The sequence below is a fragment of the Lissotriton vulgaris genome, chromosome 3_2 (genome assembly GCF_964263255.1).
Source record: "Lissotriton vulgaris chromosome 3_2, aLisVul1.2, whole genome shotgun sequence".
NCBI lineage: Eukaryota > Metazoa > Chordata > Amphibia > Caudata > Salamandridae > Lissotriton > Lissotriton vulgaris.
Window position 1 is genome coordinate 271,018,641 of NC_141690.1, and position 19,983 is coordinate 271,038,623.

Genomic DNA, 19,983 nt, shown 5'->3' on the forward strand with positions numbered 1-19,983 from the left:
TGAGACGGGGCGCGCAATGGTCCTCTCTCTATATATCTTTGGTTGTTGATTGATTTTCCATTAAACACCCTGGGAGTTGCTGTGGTCTACAGTTGTTTCCAAAATGAACTGGACAATGTGGAATTAGCAGGCTTCCAAATGAGACATCATCTTGTGCCTCGTGTCGGCGTGCTCCATAGCGCCCAAGCCTGCCAGAGAATGGAGCCTTGCACTCTACGACACAGTCTATGTGGTGTCAGCCCACAAAGAGCCAGCGCGGAGCAGGTGCGGGTGGTGCTAGGGAACAGCAGCCAGGGAACAACAGGCCAAGGCATCCATTTCCTCACACCCTCATCTTAGTCTCCTAACCCTACCTCGGACACACATTCTTTCAGCGCCTCAGCTCCTCTCCTCTTTAGCTTGGGCAGGGCCAACAAGAATGCTCTGTTCTAAGACATCCTGTGATAACTGAGGGCCATATTATCAAGAAAGGGCGATACATTATCACCGCTTTTATCAGCAGGAAACTGCCACTAAAGCGGCGATAATGGGCTTGATAATATGCCCTTGTAAATTCCCATAGAAGCCCAATTTTTTTTTTTACATTTACAGGTTAACACCAGAACCTGGGCTGCTATGGGAATTCACAAGGGCATATTATCAAGCCCATTATCGCCGCTTTAGCGACAGTTTCCTGCCGATAAAAGCGTCAATAATGTATCGCCCTTTCTTGATAATATGGCCTTGAGGATCTGAGTCACATTAACTTACACTTTTGTGTAAGTTTACGATTGTTTACTATTCACTATGGACCTAATCCACAAAGATAAAGTTACACTTTTGTGTGAGTTTACTATTTTTTAGTACTCACAAACTTCAAGTTTAATTTTACTAATAGTGATTTAACAACTGTTGTGGATCTGCACTTGTGGAGGCGAACTCCGTTCATGAAAAGATAGGACAGGCAAATCTTTTTATGTGCGGATTTGTCAGCTGTGACTGCCGAGTCTCTGCGGTCGTAAAACTACTATTATCAAAATGAAGCTTGCATTTTGTGAATACCAAAAAATGGTAAACTTACACAAAAGTATAAGGTTACCTTTGTGAATCAGGTATTTTATAAGTAGTATCTTAACGACTGCGGAGTCTCCGCACATAAAAAGATAGAACTGTCCTATCTTTTAATGTGCGGGAACTCCTCAGTCGTAATGATAGTACTAGTAAAACACCCTTGTGAATTGCCAACAATGCTACATTTACTCAAAAGTGTAAGTTTACCTTTGTGAATCAGGCTCTGAGAGACTAATGCAAACTGCAAAACACAATGCACTTCTGTAGGCTTTTGAAAGAATGTAATAGAGTTTTTACCTGAGAAGTGCACTTTAAATTTTGTGTGACCTTGTGGTGAGATATTCCTTACAATTTCTCAGACCTTCCTGGGTATGAGTTAGCGGACATCAACTTGATTGTCCTTATCCATCTTTGCTCACTTAAGTCTACAAAGAGACCTTAGGGGGCTCTAGTGACTGCCATGGAGCTGCTGGAACTCACTAAGTCTACTCTTGAACTGTCGCTGACCAACCTGGTCTTTCTGCATTTGTAGTGATCCAAAATGGAACTCTGCTCACCCTGACATGAGCAGACATGAGCCGGCATGCACAGTGCTGATTTTCATCTAATCTACCAAAGTTCACCTCAGGCACAAAGTGACATGTTTTCTTTTTCTCACATCTTCTGCGCTGTCTCTAAGTAGTCATCCAAGGGCATCCAGGACCTCGAAGCTCTTCAACCCGCCTTCTGTGTTGGCGCCTGCAGTCTCTGAGTTGGAAACTGAAGCTCTTGACCAGCACCAGCCAACATCGTTCCTCCGGAAGCCTCCAACCACCTGTACATCTCAAAAGATCACTGTGTAGCACATACTAAGGTGAATGAGGCTACCAAGGAGTAACTCTACAAATGAGCTAGTCTAGTGTGTAACTTGTAGAAAAGACCAGTCAATGTGAAACAAAGACATTCACTTGGCCAGAGTCAAGCCCAGGCAGCTGGACAAATGATCCGACTGGTTATTACTGGACAGACCAGCGACACGTTTCAACTAGTTGTAAAGTAGATCATGTTAAGGGTCTCTGGCCATCTGCTAGGCTAGGCTATAACATGAAAAACTTGTGATCGGATGGTTGGATGGGTCATTGATCTTTTTGAAAACAGTATTTAATGTCACAAATTGCTAAATATCACAAATGCAAAAAGATAATAACTACTGGAATGTTGCAGAGCGATCAACACAGATGCATGAGGGGTTTTCAGGAACCAAGAATGTGAAGAATTTACACCATTTGCCAGTCATGAATTATCCTTCAATGCAAACAGACCAAGAATGAGTCTCATACTCTGTGGCAATGCTGCCACTTGTGTGTTGTGTTCGTCCTCAGTCTCTTTCTAGAGTCCCTTGTTCAAAAGAAAAGCTTGTTGAGCCTTCCACCTCTTCACTGTCTTCATCGTCGGAGATATCGTATACGCCAACCCGATAGGCTTGAACCTCAGCGGCTAGTGGAGAATCTAGGAGAAAAGAAAGAAGAGTGTTGAAAATGTGTCAAAACTGAAAATAAATATGAAAATGTCCCTTGGTGGAGTGGAGTGGTTGGGAGCTACTAAATAAGAGAATATCCCCAAAGCCACAAACCACAAGAAACTTGTTAATGAACAAAATCACCACTGCTAAGTCTTCTAAAACCAAAGGTTTCACTGTCACCAATCTCTCACAATCGGCAGGTAGAAAAAGGTAGTCAAGTCATCGCCTACATCTGCCTACCGGAGGAGGTCACCGGCCGTCGTTTTCTTTTTTTTTGCGTGTATTTGTGCGGAGTGTCATGTTGGATGGGTTTCATGCTGACTCCCATCTGTGGCTGGTATTTTTCTTCCTTTTCCCTTAATGTTGGGAATGAGACAGCTTGGACACACTAAAAGAATGCAAAAGCCCAAAGTATTTGTTCCTATCTATAGTCAGTGGTGTATCCTACAGAAATATTTAAAATATTAAGAAAAAACATCTCACCCACAAGATAGTGGCATGCTTCATCATTGGCATTTTTCTCTCCCTGGTAGGGCAGTACCGCTAGGGTGAGCTCAACCCATCTCAGGAGCGCTTGCATAATCATTTATTCTGGACATTTCTGGATGTCCAGTTCAGACTAAAAATGGTTGTGGATTTACCCAAATAACTTTATTAAGCTGGAACTCATACCATAATTAAAAAACTAAAATTCAGATGCTTATGAGGAATCCAATGCTTCCGGCATCTCTAATATGCCTACATGTTTCAGCCAATTCAAACATGCCGAATGGGTCACTCGTCCTTCTTCAGGGCACCTAGACCTCCCGGCCTACCCTCAACTAATTGTAAGGGAGTAGTGAATGTAAGAAGGTGTAAGGCTCTCCTACCTGTATATGCATAAACCTAAGTAAGGTTTTTAAACAGGCCCCGTCTACTCTGAGGGGGTAGACGCTTCCCCGTAGTCACACTTACTCCAAGGGCACAGCATCTTCACTCGGACCATTTTCCCTGCCTCGACTGAGTGTGAGCCCTAATTTGTGCTTGAAGGAAGGGTGAGTGTAACTTGAGCACCACTTGTTGGTCACATTGTAATAAGTCTGCTTAGAGCTGCGGTGCATAATTGAATTTTCAATATGCCTCTTTCACCTTAAACATCCAGAGTAAATGTAAATGCTGTTGTTTCTCCTCTTGCTTGTCACCATTCTCCTTCTCCATCTTGGAGTTAGTAAACCTGGGACACCAGCGCTGACCGGTCATTAGGAATCAGCTCAAGGGTTGCTATGGGAATGTCAATTTCTATCGGAGTGAGTGGGTGGAGCCATTATGCGCATTGACGTTCTGGGATCGTTTTCTAAATGTTTTTACATAATGCCTCTTTTTAAGATCTTAGATGATGCTTTATTAAATACCTTATATAATGCTATAAAATGAATTTGAAAGCTAGCAATGACTGTCTATCGTCTATCCTCTGTAGTTGTGTATATGTGTCTCACTCGAGTGCTGTCTATATTAAATTCCTATGTTTCCTTCCAAACATTTCATTGCAGTGCATTGTGCTACTCATATATTCAGTAAATATGATCTGAATTAAAATCACACACTAATGGACATGCTACAAAGGGAGAGACCTTGATGGGGAGATGAGATGAAAGATGCTTTGGGTGTGGAGGGGGGGAACCATCTCTGTGCTGCTCGACTCAAGCCGGAGGGCTGCGAAGAGGAACATATATCAGGGGGATGGAGCTGGATCTGCTCAATATTTGCTCCCATGAAAGGAATGCACCACATTGGCAGTTAAGTCAATCAGTCGATCAATTAATCAGGATTTATTAATCACGTGTGAGTGCCTCAAGGCGCTTGATCACTTAAGTAAAACAAATTCAATATGAATGCAGAGCTTGAAAAACAAGATTTGCTCTCTTGGCATAAAAGCCGCCTGCGCACCCCTCCATCTGGCCCCGCCTCCTTACCCAGGGGCACCACGCGTAGGCGGGCAGAGGACGATGTCTCCCCAAACTGGTTGCGGGTGTAGCACGTGTACAGCCCCTCGTCTTCTTTCTGGAGTGTCCGGATCTGAAGCCAGCTGGTGATCTCATAGCGTTGAGGGCCTCCTCTGGACTGGCAGGGAAAAAACAAAAGATCAGTCTCCATGGGGAGGAGCGGCCAATCAGAGAGCCTAACAGAATGGACTGCTACTCAACCAATCAGAGAGCCTAACAGCATAGACTGCCACTCAACCTATCAGAGAGCCTGGCATTCAGATGCTAAACAACACGGAAATCCAATCACAACACCTCCCATTCAGATGTCATAGTGCATGGAATGCCACTCAGCCAATCCCAGGGCTAAAATTGATACCTGACCTCTTTCAAAACTAAGAACATCCGTGATGAACTCTCACAAGACATCAAGAACTCGGCCGCATGTCATTTTACTAGGGGTGGCGGCCAATGAAAGCTCGAGCCAGATGCTTGGCTCTGGCTCAGCTCGAGGTCCTCTTGGAAACTCAAGCTGAAAACGAGCCGAGCTCTCATGGGAGGGGAAGTGGTTTAGTGGCTACAGCTGCTGTCTAAGTAAAATGGTGAACCAAGTTTGAATCATGTCAAATCGCTCTCTGACAACAACACAAAGCGCAACATAGTCTCTGTCTGTAGTGAAGTATCTTGAGCGAGGTTCACGCTGTGTAAAAGTGTGTAAAAGTGCCAGAAACAGTGGATTCCGCCTGTCACCCATGCACTAATCTCATACTCCAAGAAATAAAGACAACACATTTACTTTTTATGTCAGAAACTAGAAAATCTGAGACCAATCCCAGCTTCCCTGCTTGACCAAATTGTGTGATCCTTGGCACATGCTTTATTTTGTTGTCTCCTTTTTGTTCATTACCACATGAGAGCACCTTAAAAATGTGATAGTTCCACATGTGTGCTGCACAAATACCTCTTTATTTTGCTTTAATAGACTATGAAGCTGCTTGCAGTGGTTGTTGCCTTACCGGGATTTCTACCTGTTTTGCTGGCCATTGAGGGAGAGATGGAGCAAAGCGGGACTCCAACGACCAGGAGCCCCGCAACCACCATCACCTGTGCTCCTCCCCCTGCTGCCTTCAAAACTGCTCGCGGCCCCCGCTTCGCGGGAGCCGCTCACAGCAGTTGTTGCCTTTCCGGGATTTCTACCTGTTTTGCTGGCCATTGAGGGCGAGAGGGAGCAATGCGGGACTCCAACGACCAGGAGCCCCGCAACCACCATCACCTGTGCTCCTCCCACTTATGTCCATAGCCTATATTTTTGGATACGCCACCCGCTACGCGGGACGCGCGCCGGGCGAAGCCCGAGCCAAGGGCGGGCCAGTTTGAGCCCGTTCGAGGCCAGAGTAGGCTGGGCTGGGCATACCCTCCAATGCCTGGTTTAGGACATTGGTGACATCACAGTGCTGTAAGATCCAAAGCCTTGGCTTAAGTCTCGCCAACTGGGGGGGGTTTAAACTGTGCAAACTGTTTAAATAACTGCGATGGCGAGTGGTGTCAACAAGGAAAAGATGGGCTCGAAAGGGGGGAGTATGATGGGAACATTGGACTATTTCATTACGAGAGCTTAGAATGTTCTCGCACAATAGATAGCAGTAACGGAACGACGGCTATCACTTGATTCACTTCCAACTAAGTGTCCGTCTGTGGGTGGGCTCTTGTCGGATCACTCTCCTGTCCAGGGTCCAATTACCAGCGATGACCATCCCCCTATGGTGGACACTTAAACGACAATTGTCTCTGTAGATTCTGTGCCAGAGAACATGGCTCAGGACCAGCTATCATGTGCCATAACCAGGTCAAAGACTGCACCTTCCACGAGAAGAAAGGAACCCCTAAAGGATACGCAAGGAGCTAACAAAAAGAAGTGGGAGGGGGGCCATTTGAAGAAAAACTGACCCAGTAAATCGAAGTTAACAAGGGTGGGTGAGGATGGACGGAAAACTCTGGGACATTACGAGGAGACGGAGCAAGAGACACCCCTAGTGGCCCGACTGTTCCCAACATAGCAGAGGTCTCTGTGCCCACTCTGAACAATGCTTTTTGGGACAAAGTGGGGGCTATAATTGCTGATTGTCTATTACCTCTTACTAATAGATTGGCTGCTATTGAAGCAAATTTACTATCTCTTACCAATGCTTCCGATCAGAACTCTGAGGTTCTAGCCAGACTAAGCAATGCTAGTAACAAGCACACATCTTTAACTCCACCTGATTTAAACATCACAGGTGTAGCGAGGTCTGTGGCAGACGATCAAAGTGTACAGGGGGCTGGGAGTTCAGAATTGGTCAAAACAGGGCCAGTAGCGAATGCTGCTAACTGCGGTCTGGAACAGCAACCCCAAAATAAATCTACATCTAGATAAGACCACAGTGCATCCTCACACTATCAGCGCAACAGCAAAAGATCACCCATAAGAATTGATTAACCCCCGAATCTAGCCCATATGTACTAGTTCTAGCGGGGTGCCTGAGCTGAAGAACGATGGCGAGGAATCACACATGTCACTAAAGAACAAAGTTACGGATTGGCTTAACAAAAATAGACCACTCCAGCCACATGTAACCAGTGAAATGTTGTTTGTCCGCAGGGTGTCATGGGTGGGTCACAGAGCAAAGGATACAATACGAGACTGTGTCCTGATAAATTTTAGAGACACACGGATGATGTCTCACATCTGTAAGTGGAGTCAGTTCAGACCCACGTCAGTTATTCAGTCTCTTCCCCTGTCGCACTTTTACCCCCCTGGTCTATTGTGCAGTAGGCGTGGCATTGAACAAGTTTGGAACACGGTAGTGTGCCCAACTGCGGGTGGTTCCAGTCAGGGAAGGCTTATAGAACCCATAGTTCCTGTGGCTGTCCGCCTACAAAATAGATTTAGCTGCCTACATATGGTGGATTGACTGAATCCTTTTAAGCTGGGGCCTACTCCTGGGGGTACAAATGGGACAGTCCCTGAGACAGAGCGGGGAGAGTTGGATGATGGCGGAAGAAACATTTCTAGCACCATAGGGGCCAGGAGTGTTGAAAGATGTATGGTGGATATACTGATCCCGGCCACTCTAAGTAGCAGCCCACTCCCCACTGATAGAATTAAGGAGCCTGTAGCTAACTCAGTTGTGGAAGGCAACCTATTGCCCCCCTTGTTATGTAAAGTGGGTTTAACTGAGGAGGGAAAGATGGAGTCAGCCGAGAATATGGTTATGGGACAAGGACAGAGTCACTTAAAATCTTATCCTGGAACCTGGCAGGTCTGCCTAATAAATTGACCTGTCCAGAATGGGGTTCTTTTGTGGATGAAAGTGATGTGTGCCTCTTCCAAGAGACCTGGGCTCGAACGGAGCAATATCGGGCAGGTTTTGCATCATTCTATGTCCCGGCAGTATGGAGTGGTGAGGTCGCCCGTCAGGGGGGCTCACTATTTGGGTTGGATCTCATTTGGGTTGTACTGTCAAGTCACTAAATACCTACTTCAAAGATATTCAATGCATAGTCCTTGCTTTGCCCAATGCTTTTAAGCTCGCACTGATTAATGTCTACTCACCCGCTGTCAGTATAGCCAAAGAGTCCAGCACTATTGAGGACCTGTCCCTCCTTATTCCAACAATCCAGAGTGACATCTACCTTCTGGTAGGTGGCAATTTGAATTGCCACTTCGAGCCTCTTGAGGGTATAAATGAAGACGTCTTATCGGCAGAGGTTGATCATTGGTCTATCCCTTTGATCCAAGCTCCATCTCCTAGGGCATGGTCCCCCGTTAGCCATACAGATCATGGCTCTAACTTTAACTCACTCCCTACGAGCATGCAATGGCCGCACCCCCTCTGACACCCCAGCCAAATGTACTTTTAACAAACCTGGACAAATGTCCCATCTTGATTACATTTTGGCTGAAACAAGGCTATGGCCAAAGGTAACAGATTTTAATGTTGTCACAAGAGTGGACAGCGATCACAACGCCCTAATTTTAGATCTGGGTTTGCCTAATACCAGTAGTAGCGGTGCCTCAGCTTCCGGGGATACCGACGTCGATCTTACCCTGTCTAATTACAGGCGCAAAGTAAGATGGCATAAACTATTGGAACGCCCGGAACAAATAGAAAAATTATATACCTTGACAATTCCCTCTTTTATAGAGGTTGCTGCGCTAGTAAATCAACCATCTCCCTCTGATTATCTAATTAAGCTGGAGGCTCTTCATGTGGGCTTAGTATCCAATCTGGCAGAGGTACTCAACCCTTGGTTTTCCAAGAAGGGAAATAGGGTTCCCCACTGCTCGTGGTATAACTCAGCAGGAAGGCCAAAACAAAACTATTGCAGGCCATAAAAGATAATAATAGTACTGCAATTAAAGACAGGAGGGCACACTACAAATGGTTAACTAAGTGTGCAAAGGAAGAGTGGGATTATGACAAGTGGTCTAGTTTATCCCTTGCGCTAGCTACCAAAGATTCTCGGAAATTTTGGTCCATAATTAATACTGGCTGCAGTGAGCCGAAAGCAGCCATTGAATCTAATATAGCGGCGGAAGTCTGGGAAGGCCATTACCGGGCCTTGCACTCTACTGAGGACCTCTCTGACGACTCTGAAAATACATCAATTCATTCTGCACCTATCACACAGTCAGAGGGGATTGAGTTTACGGTGGCAGAAGTTTGCAACGCAATTACCAAACTCGCCACAAGTAAAGCACCAGGCCTGGACAAACTCCTGGGTGACCTTTTTAAGCATGAGCGAAAATCTGGGGTCCGTATCTCCAAATCCGTTTTAATGCGGTCCTGAGAGGCATGGTGGTACCCTGTACTTGGCTGGGCGCAGAGATTGTCCCCATTTTAAAAAAAGGCTCTCCTCTGCTCCCATCAAACTACAGACCCATAAGCCTCATTGATGTCCCCCAGAAGATCTTTGCGAGACTCATTTTGGACCGGTTACAGGACTAGATAGAGGAGTTCACAATTCTTAGCCCCTATCGGGCAGGGTTTAGGAAGAATACCTCCACCGTGGACCAAATTTTCTGTTTACTACTCTTGTACTGGAAAACGGTGGGAATAGAGGGCGGCAGCCTCTATATGGTATTCGAGGACCTTCGCTCTGCCTTTGATCTTGTCCCCCGGGGGAAACTCTGGAGTGTTCTTCTCGAGCTGGGCATTCCTATCCATCTCCTGTCTGTCCTGATGAGGCTTCATGAGGCTAACTTTGCTCAAGTTAGATGCGGGAAAAACGGCGCATTGTCATCTCGATTCCCTGTTGGCAGGGGGGTAAGGCAGGGTTGTGTGCTCGCACCGACCCTGTTTTTCCTCTGTGTCAATGGGGTAATCGCGCATCTTAATGGAGTACAAGTTAGCCGGCGACAGGGTGCCTGCCATTATGTTCGCCGACGACACCCTCTTGCACTCTAAATCTCCAACGGGAATACAGCGAACATTGGATGGTTTTGAAGAATTCTGCACTGCCCGGGGACTGGAGATCAATTCCCTCAAAACGAAATTTATGATCTCCCCCCCCCCCAGAACAACCAGACCAAACCCAAGTCTAGGGACAAATGCCCACATGCATCAAGGTAAATTGCATTCGCAAACGGTGCGAATCGCAAAAAAAATTGGCTTTTTGTTTATTTTTTCGCAATTTAAGGAATCGCAATTATGTTGCGATTTCTTAAATTGTGATTGCATTTAAGAAATCGCAATTTGTGATTTCTTAAATGCAATGCATGAATATTTTTTTGGGCGAATTCACAAATAGGAAGAGGTAAATTACCATGAAGTTGAACTTCATGGTAATTTGCTAAAACTTTCAAAAATGCACAAAAGTGCATTGTTCAAAGTTTCATTTTACACACACACATGCCCTTGGGGCATGTGTGTGTGAAAAATGTTCTTAAAGTTAAATTTCAGGGGTGCAGGGGGGGGCCTTGGGTCCCCCCCTGCACCCTTGAAATAGCATTCTCATTTTGCGATTCCTTAATTGCGAATCGCAAAATGAGAATGACTTCCCATTCATTCCTATGGGCCTCTAGGCCCATAGGAATCAATGGGAAGGGATTCCTTAATTGCGATTCGCAAATTGTGAATCGCAATTAAGGAAAATTAAGGCATCGCAAAAAATATTGCGATTTCTTAATGCATAGCATTTTGAGATTTCTTAATTGCGATTCCTTAATTTTCGCAATTAAGAAATCGCAAAATGTAACAATGATGCATGTGGGTGTTTGAGACTTGAAAGGGTAAGCACCTTTGATTATCTGGGGGTTACCATCAATGAGAACCTGACGTGGGGCCCCCAGCAAACCAAGTCACAATTAAAACTGGCCCAACTTTTGGGCGGAATTCTCAAACTATCCAATAAGTCCACTATTAAACCTGTTGGTTCCCCGCTGGAAGATTATAAATCACAAGCAAGGGGTGCCATCATGTACGGGGGCGAACTATGGGGACACTGTAACAGGACCGAAATTACTAGGACCGAAAATACATTTTTAAGACAGCTGCTAGAACTTCCATCCAGCACCCCGCTCCTTCCTTTAAGGCTTGACCTGGGGATTAGATCAATTGATGAAGAGTTAGCTCTAAAACCTCTCAGGTTCTGGCGCAGCTTCGGGATAACACAAGAGCTGACAAATTACAGACAGGAACTCAAAGAAATACTTACCTTTCCGAGTGCTTGGAAAATTCCTTGGCTCACTTTTAGAAAGAATGAATTTACAAGGTTAGGAGTTCCTGCTCTACGGGCGGACCCAGAGAGGGGTTGTAAAACGATCTCACGTGCTTTGCTTACGAAAATTATTCCTTGCTGATTACCTCGATGTGGCACTATGTAATCCCCAATTCGGTTCTGTAACTGCTTCCTTTCTTCTGGTTAAAGATTTTTATTTCTTTGAGCGATTATTAGATGATATATATACTTTATTAGCAAAAAAATTGTATGTACAATTGAGGCATGGAGTTTTACCCCTTCGAGCCTTTACCAGCAAGTGGTCATCTCCTGCCCCGAAAAATTGTCCTGCATGCAATTGTGATACTGAAAATGAGCTTCATGTCTTCTTTTTTTGTCCGGTGTACAACAAACCTAGGAAGTACTGGCTCGTTCCCCTGTGCAAAAATGTGGGCTTTCGAAATTGCATTCAGGCACTCAGAGTGCTAAAGTCAGACACAACTGGACCTATTGTATTTGCCGTTTCACAATTTCTGGCAGCTATGTGGCATAAGCCCAGAATTTTAACCACCTGAGTTTAAGCCTGGAATGGCAGCCAACAGACATACATTGCTTTTTATAAATTTTCAGTGCTTTTTTAGAAACTTGTTTTTTCTTTCCATTTTAAGGGGTTTTTATATGTATGAATTTTGTCCAAATGTGTCTCGCTGAATAATACTCTGGAAATTATTTTTGTCACAATTGATTTACATTGCCATCTATATGTACTGTTTTTATATGTTTTTTTAGTCTACTTTTATGGTACATTACCGAAATAAAGATGTCTTGATGATGATGATGGTATAATAATACAGGCTGCGCATGGGGCACACGTGACCTTTGGCTCACCTCTTAGTTCACGAATAGCGCTATCATCAGGGCAGGGGCAGGAATGTTTCTCAGTTCACATTTAATACCTCTTATTTTTAATCCATACTTCTCTAACATTGCTTCAAAGATTAAACGCTTCCTCGTGTTAAAAAGATACACTTTTATTGATTTTTAAGACACTTTATCATATTTTAAAACGATCTTTGTTGCATGATTTACATGTCAAATATTTTCAAGGCTCGGCTCGTCCACAGGCTCTTAGAGCCAAAGGCAGCTCTGGCTCGGCCACCACGAGAGGTGGGTGGGGGAGGAGCTTTACTTCTTGACATAACTGGGGGGGACAGCGCTACCAGAAGGCAAGTGAAGGCAAACATGAAGCGGCGTTAATCTGCCACCTAGTGGAAAGACCAGCTTACTACAAAAGTCCTGAAATAGCCTTTTCAGTACCTGGGAGTTCCACGATGCCAAATTGCATTTTGCCTGGAGCACTAGAAATCCTTCCATTGTTGCAAGTGATAATCAAACTAAGTGTAACTTCTAGCTCCTCTGGTTAGCGGGTTGGAGCCAGGAGACGTGCATACAGGCGCTTTGGTAAATAAATGAAATAGCTGGAGACTTTGGTGGGCAGGGCCTGGGCTCGGTATCCTTCTGCCCACAACGTTGTGCTTTCCACACAGGCCTATTCCAACATGCCTGGCTCAGCTGAGGTTCCTCCAGGCTCCCCAAAAGCAGCAGAGCTTCATGGGAGTTCAATCTGCCACCCACCTCTGACCTCAGGCACCAACAAATGAAGACAAGCCATGACCTTTGTTGACAGAAAGAGGGGGCATCTAGTGGCAGGATCAGACAACCTGAAACCAGGAAACCTGGTAGCAATCCCGGCTTCCTCTACTGACAACATTGTGTGACACTAGGCAAATATTTGATTTCACTCAGCCGCTTTTTCTAATTATCACATGCACCACGTTCATATAGAGTGAGTTCAGGAAGTGACCTGTACATAAACCTCTTACATCTGATGCAATCTGTGTACATCTGTGTAAGAAGCTGCCCTGTCTACAATGAGAACCCAGGCCACGTGCAGGGTCACATGACAGCTGACTCGCCACCAAGAATGTTTCAATGTTCACTTTTAATAAACGCCTGTCACTGTAGTGATATCATAAAGCACACGCACCGCTAGCGCTTCGTGCAGCGCTGTTCACACAGCACTAAATAGTCAGTTACCTTCACAGACAATAAAAGATTCAATCCGGAGAAAAGATTAAATTATAGGTAGAAGTGCTCGAACAATTTTTAATTCTGAGAGAACGTGTGCACGGAGCGCCCTCACGTGGTAACGGCGCTAACTGCAGCTCTCAGCCAGAGGTTAGTGGTTGCTGCAGTATAAACTGGGCGGGTGTGGATGTTTCCACCTCATATATTCTGGAAGGTTCGAAGAGTGGCAAACTTGTGAATGACAGAAGTGTGTTTTACAAATGCTAATAAAATAACAGGTGTTGTGTATCACTGGTGCGCAGTGTACTGTGTGAGGCCAGCCTGCGCAGCGGTGGGTATTGATGTCTACAGAGAATGTTCGCCAATGCTGTACCCCAGTCTAACCCCCTGCACAAGACACTCACCCTGTATTCACCTAAGGTGCAGCCTCGTGGTTCTTGGACGCGGCACGCCACATTTTCCCAATAGGGCTGTTTTGGAAATTAAGGGCCACATGTAGGTAGCCAAATACCGAACGGTAACGGCCGAAAACCGGTAAATTTGCCGCTACCGACCAGCATTTAGCTTTTTCCAATGTAGGAGGGTATAAGTAAGGATTCGGTAATTTACCAATTTGGGAATTTAAGGAATCAGTAAATTACTGAATCCTTAAGATACCGAATCAGTAAATTTCCGAATCCTCAATGTAGGGAGCACTCAAGTGAGTGCATTTGTGATTTGAGGATTCGTTATTTACCACCAACTACAAGATGGTGGTAAATATCGAAAACCATTCAAAAAGCAAATTTGTGCTTTTTGAAAAGTACGATGTAGCAGACATACATGCCCTATGTGTGCCACATGTGCACACATGCACGATTCAGGGGTGCAACAGGGTGTCAAAGTGACACCCTGCCACTATTGCATATGATCCCCCTATTACTGATTCAGTATTTACCGAATCGGTAATAGTGAATGGCTTCCCATTGGGAATTACCGAATTGGTAAATACCGAATCGGTAATACCGAATATTACCGATTCGGTAAAATTTACCGAATTTTTACCTACATACTATTTACCGATTCTGAAATACCGAATCGGTAAAATTCAGTATTTTAGAATCGGTAAATTGGGATTACCTACATATGGCCCTAAGTTTCCAAAGACACGCCATTTACTAAAACCCACTCATGAGGCGAGTGCGCCGCCCGAGTGCACAGACTCCGCTCGAGTGCATAGACTGTGCCCAAGTAAACAAATTCCTCCAGAGTACACAGACTCCGGCCAAGTGCATCGACTCCGCCAAAGTGCAGAGACTCCGCCCGGGTGCAGAGACTCCGCCCGAGTGCACAGATTCCGCCCGAGTGCAGAGACTCCGCCCGAGTGCAGAGACTCCGCCCAAGTGCAGAGACTCCGCCCGAGTGCACAGATTCCGCCTGAGTGCACAGACTTCACCCGAGTGCAGAGACTCCACCCGAGTGCACAGATTCTGCCCGAGTGCACAGACTCCGCCCGAGTAAAAATTTAATTAATTTTGCATTTTGTTTTTCATGTGTCTAACTTTATTAATCTATTATTATTGCTGAATTTTCTTACAGTCAAAGACACCCTGAGTAGGTGTTGTGGACCCCAGACCACAGGTTAAGAACCCTTGCTATAGAGGAAAGAGTATTTGGTGATAATTTTAATTGAATAATTTCAGCTAGTGATAATTCTGAGTGACAAACTGAGAGCAACAAGCTTTTTAAACAAACAATAATGGTAACACATTTATTTCAACTCTGGTTAAAAGAAATTCAACATTCTGCCTGGCCCAGTGGCAAAGAGGTCTGGGAATAATTGTAATTACGCCCCAAAATATTAGAGTAATTTCAGTGATTCTGCATTACTCTTTGAAGAAGAATTACTGACAATAACGCAATTACAACCGCTCACCTATTTAAGAGTAATTTGAGGGAAACATCCTACTGTGAGAGCACATTAACCCCTTGGCAGCTGGGGTAATTCCCCCACGGTGCGGGAGAGGGTCGGGGGGGGGGGGGGGGGCAGCTCATCATGATTCACAGTGGAGCTGTGCTGAGCTCGTCACAGACCCGCCCACTCATTAATTCTCCCGCACAGGCGGGGAATTAGCCGCACGTGGGTGGGCCGCGGCCGTTATGACACGCTCAGCTCGTCATGAGCACAGCTCCACTGTGACTCATGTCGAAGAGACAGCGCATGCACTGTCTCAAGCGAGACCTAAAAAGATACATGGTCCAAGTCTTTCACAACACCCAACATGGACCAGACTTGCACGTTCTCGCCTTCACCTCAGAAAGGAGCTGAAAATACTTATCTTCAAGAAGCCCTTCGTCTGTCGTTGACAAGGGTCCTCCGGGCTCCGCCTGTCTCACGGGTTGTACTAAGATGCAGCAAACCTTCCTCCAGACTCGTGCATGATCGTGAATTGCTCCACACCCTACAAATGGTAGTAGTGTGTAAAGCTCACTATGGCTCCACAGCCAGTCCACTCACAAGTGTTGCAGGACTTGGGTCAAAACCGTGGTGGCGGGGCCGGCTGAGACTTCTTTGGTTTTTACCAGGTGTCATAAGCAAATGATTCTCAGTATGAAGAAATGTACTCCATGTAATGAAATACCAGCATTTGTAAAGCGCACAGCTACCTCCGGAGAGGTGTCCCAGCGCTGGGGGCTGTCGGGAATATTAAGTGAGCTATTGCCCAGAGTCACATAGTGCTGGGCTAACCTGCCGCCGGAGCCGGGGATCAAACCGTGAAGAGGTGTGGCGACGTGGCCAGGGCGACTGACACCGGAGACTGGGGATCACGGTTCGATCCCCGGTGCCGGCGGCAGGGGTCTGCCCAGCACCATGTGACTCTGGGCAATAGCTCGCTTAATCTTCCCAACGGCCCCCCATGCCGGGATGCCTCCGGTAGCTGTGCGCTTTACAAATACTGGATTTAAAAAATACTGGATTTAAAAACCCTGTGGTCCGGAGTCAGGCACCATGGCCGCTGTGCCACACCTCTTGTAAAGCAATAACGAGGGCTACATCATCTAGTGTGTGGCCATGTAAAACACCTCATTATTATTAAAAGGTAGCAAGCTTGCTTTAAATTATAAATAAGGCTTCCAGTTTTCCATTTTTACTGTTTTTTACAGATAAATACAGACAGAAAACAATCCATTTCCAGTCTGTATTTATTTTTAAAAGTGGAAAACTACAGAAAATTGTGTTTTTGCGGGTGACTCTCCTTGTCCTTCATGAATTCCAGACCAACTGCTGAGCGGATAGATACAATTGGAGATTTAAAAACAGTATCGGATTCCCTTAAATACTTGCATATGTTAACATATATCTGTATATAATGCTAATAGTTAACTATGGGTTAAGGTTTTTGTTATATTTGGCGGCTTCATTTGCTAAAATGTGATGGGCATCAAAGTATGAGTGCATGTTTATCAGTAAATTAAATGTTAAAACATGCTATTTTACGACTCCATTTATTCTCAAAACATAAAATAAAAATGGCTAAATACCAATAAAATGGCCAAAAATAAATATAGAAACAGATAGGCGGAAATGTTAAAAAAGTAAATACCATAAAACCGGGAGCTCTAATTATAAATCTATAAATAAAGTTTGGCTGGGGTGCAGTGCCCTAAAAATCAAAGGCCATAATTCGCCCAGTGCCCTCCCATTGTTAGATCCCAGCCCGTAAGTAGGTTCACACTCAAGTACTAGTAATCCATGCATCCTTACCTGCACTGTGATATGAGTACTGTCGCCGGGCAGAGCTCCGCGCTCCCCTCCTTTCCTCCACTCTATGAACACCACAGGGAAGGAAGACACCTCACAACCAAACATGACGTCATTTCCTTCAAGGCTCAAGATGTCACGGGGGGCCTTGACGATGACTGGAGCTTTAGAGGGCAGAAGCAAGAAAGAAATGACTCTTACAGAAGTAGTGGGGAAACACCCGACCATACATTTTTAGGACACCCCAAAACAATAAAAAACAAATGTATGACGTTACAACGCAAACATTTACAACGCATGCCTTTACAATGCAGTTTTTACATTGCAACATCCATTACAATGCATGATTTTACAATGCATGCCATCACAATGCATTTTTAGAAACTACATTTACAACCCATGTCACTACAACGCATACCATTACAACGCATATTAATTTTAAGCCAACAATAGGGTAAGTGTTGGATAGTGAGTGCAACAGTAGGGTTAGTGTTGGTTAGTGGAGAGGTAAAAATTACTATTCCCATTACTTACCTTAAAATGTGTTGTAATGGCATGCGTTGTAGTGACATGCGTTGTAATTGTATGCAATGTAAACGATGTTGCAATGTAATGACTGGGTTGTAAAGGTTGTTTCCCATTAAAAACACACCAGCACACACGAGCCCCAGATAAGGGTGGTTTTTGGGGGACCGGGGGATGGAGGGTGGCGGGGGCAGTAATGTATCCGGTCCAGGAACTAATTTATGTACAATACCACTTTGTTCTGTACCCATCACATATTGCAGTATAATTTGTACTAGGATGTTTACGACTGGGGCTACCGACCTGCTGGAATCCACAGAAGCCTGAATATATCACAATCTCCTCATTTCAAAGGAAAGAGGTTTTGAAATGTTTTGACTCAAATTTATACTGTAAAATGCACCCAAACATAAAATATAGCAGAGTCTGCACGAGAAAAAACAATCTAGCAAATCATCCTGCACTTCCGCTGTTTTTAAGCACGGTAAAAAAAAACTAAGGGCCATATTATCAAGAAAGGGCGATACATTATCACTGCTTTTATCGGCAGTAAACTGCCGATAAAGCGGCGAAAATGGGCTTGATAATATGCCCTTGTGAATTCCCATAGCAGCCCAGGTTAACCCCAGAACCTGGGCTGCTATGGAAATTCACATGGGCATATTCTCAAGCCCATTAGCGCCACTTTATCAGCAGTTTCCTGCCGATAAAAGCGGAGATAATGTATCGCCCTTTCTTGATAATATGGCCCTTAATGGCACTTAATTCATCAACTTTGAAAGGGAGGAAAGCTGGGCTGGGCTTGTCCGAGTTTGAACTCCTGGCCGGCAGATCATAGTAGAAATCAGCGGCAAGCATTCAACTCGCTGAGCAACTATGTGGGTTCATTAAAAATGTGGCCTCATTTGTAGGGAAGGGTATTATTTTAGGGTCTAAGCACTAAAAAAATGTAGACATTGGGGTCCAATGCTTTCTTAGACTGTTTCTCATGGTGAAGATTCACATAATTCCCATTACTTGATTAGGAATCTTGCAAAAGAACTAACATAACTATTTTATCGTCAGAAGCCTACCTAAGAATTGGCTCTCCTACATGACCTCTCGCAAGTGTTGAATGGGAGAGTCCCTGCGTCAGTAACAAGAACCGAGGGGCATATCATCAAGGCCATGCGATAATTATCGCTCAGCGCTCTTAGTGCGAGGATAATTATCACCGTTCAACTCTGAATTTTATCGCAGAGATAGTGTGCTATCAGCAACACTTATCTCCAAAGCGATAAAATTCGGAGCGCAAACTGCCGAAATACAGCGATAATCGCACAAGGTTTGGCGAAAGCTTGCTGATAGAGCAAGACATACTTAGCCATGATATCCACCCTACATAGGATATCATGGCTAAGTCAGTTTCAAAGCAGGCGTAAGGAAAGTAGCGATAACAGAGGTTATCGCTACTTTGCTTGTCGCTCTGCAGGTTAGCGTGCCCATTGATAACTGGAGAAATGTTGCTTAGCGACATTTCTCCAGTTATGTCAGGGCAGGAACGCCCACTTTGCATCTAATTAGAGATGCAAAAATGGGCGTTGGGGGAAAGGACGATAATGCAAGGATTCACATGATAGCGGGACCTTGCTGATTAGGTGATAAAATTGTTGCTGCTTTCCGTCCGAAAACGGACGCTAAAGCGCAATAATTTTATCTCCGGGGCTTGATGATATGCCCCCTGGTGTGCCAGGCAGGGCTGTCCCCTCTCACTTCTTCTATTAATTGTACCTTCAGCGTGTGATCTGGGAAAGAATGGGGCAATTAAAGTGGCAATTCTTGGTGCCCCGCAGTTGAGCTTATCCTCGGATGGAACAGTACTGTCTCTTCAATCTGATATTAGAGTAATGGATTATCTCTTTGATTTAATAGTGTCTTTCACTCCCCTAGCAAATTATACGGTAAACACCAGCAAAACTGAAATGTTGCTCTTTAATACTGATATACAATCCCTTTCTCATACTTTGCAAACAAACTTTAAAAGGATACCAATAAGCTATTTAAGAATCAAAATCTCTGCAAAGTATGAAGATCTGTATACAGTAAATGTTATCCCTCCAATGGCTCCTTGCTTAAAAAGCGTGTAAGTGCCCATTGAGTGTTTTATTTTAAATGGTGGAATTACTTGGACAGAGTTTGTGTGCAGGGCCAGCAGATTTACCAGATAGGCAGAAATATAAGGTGTTTTCTAAAGTTTTTTCCACTGCAGCGTCAAATCATGAATCAGAAGGAACTTTTCTCTCCAGGTTTAAGGATATATTTTCGATCTCGTGAACCCGACAGATAATCTCATCCCATAACAGGTGCACTATGGAAAATTCAACAAAAGCTGAGCCTGTGACACCTGGCGGCAGAACACCCCTACCAGCTGTCTCTGG

General features: G+C 44.7%; 1 protein-coding gene across 1 annotated transcript in view; it reads right to left on the minus strand.

Annotated features, from left to right (window-relative positions):
- Positions 1 to 905: 905 nt before the first annotated feature.
- The window catches only part of LOC147725664 (kazal-type serine protease inhibitor domain-containing protein 1-like), a 28,279-nt gene continuing 9,201 nt past the window's right edge, over positions 906 to 19,983 (minus strand). The window contains exons 2-4 of the mRNA XM_086964568.1: positions 17,045 to 17,205; positions 4,504 to 4,651; positions 906 to 2,538 (exon numbers count right to left, since the gene is read on the minus strand). Coding sequence (XP_086820694.1) covers positions 2,408 to 2,538; positions 4,504 to 4,651; positions 17,045 to 17,205 — 440 coding nt within the window. The 3' untranslated portion in view covers positions 906 to 2,407. The remainder of the gene's footprint in view (positions 2,539 to 4,503; positions 4,652 to 17,044; positions 17,206 to 19,983) is intronic.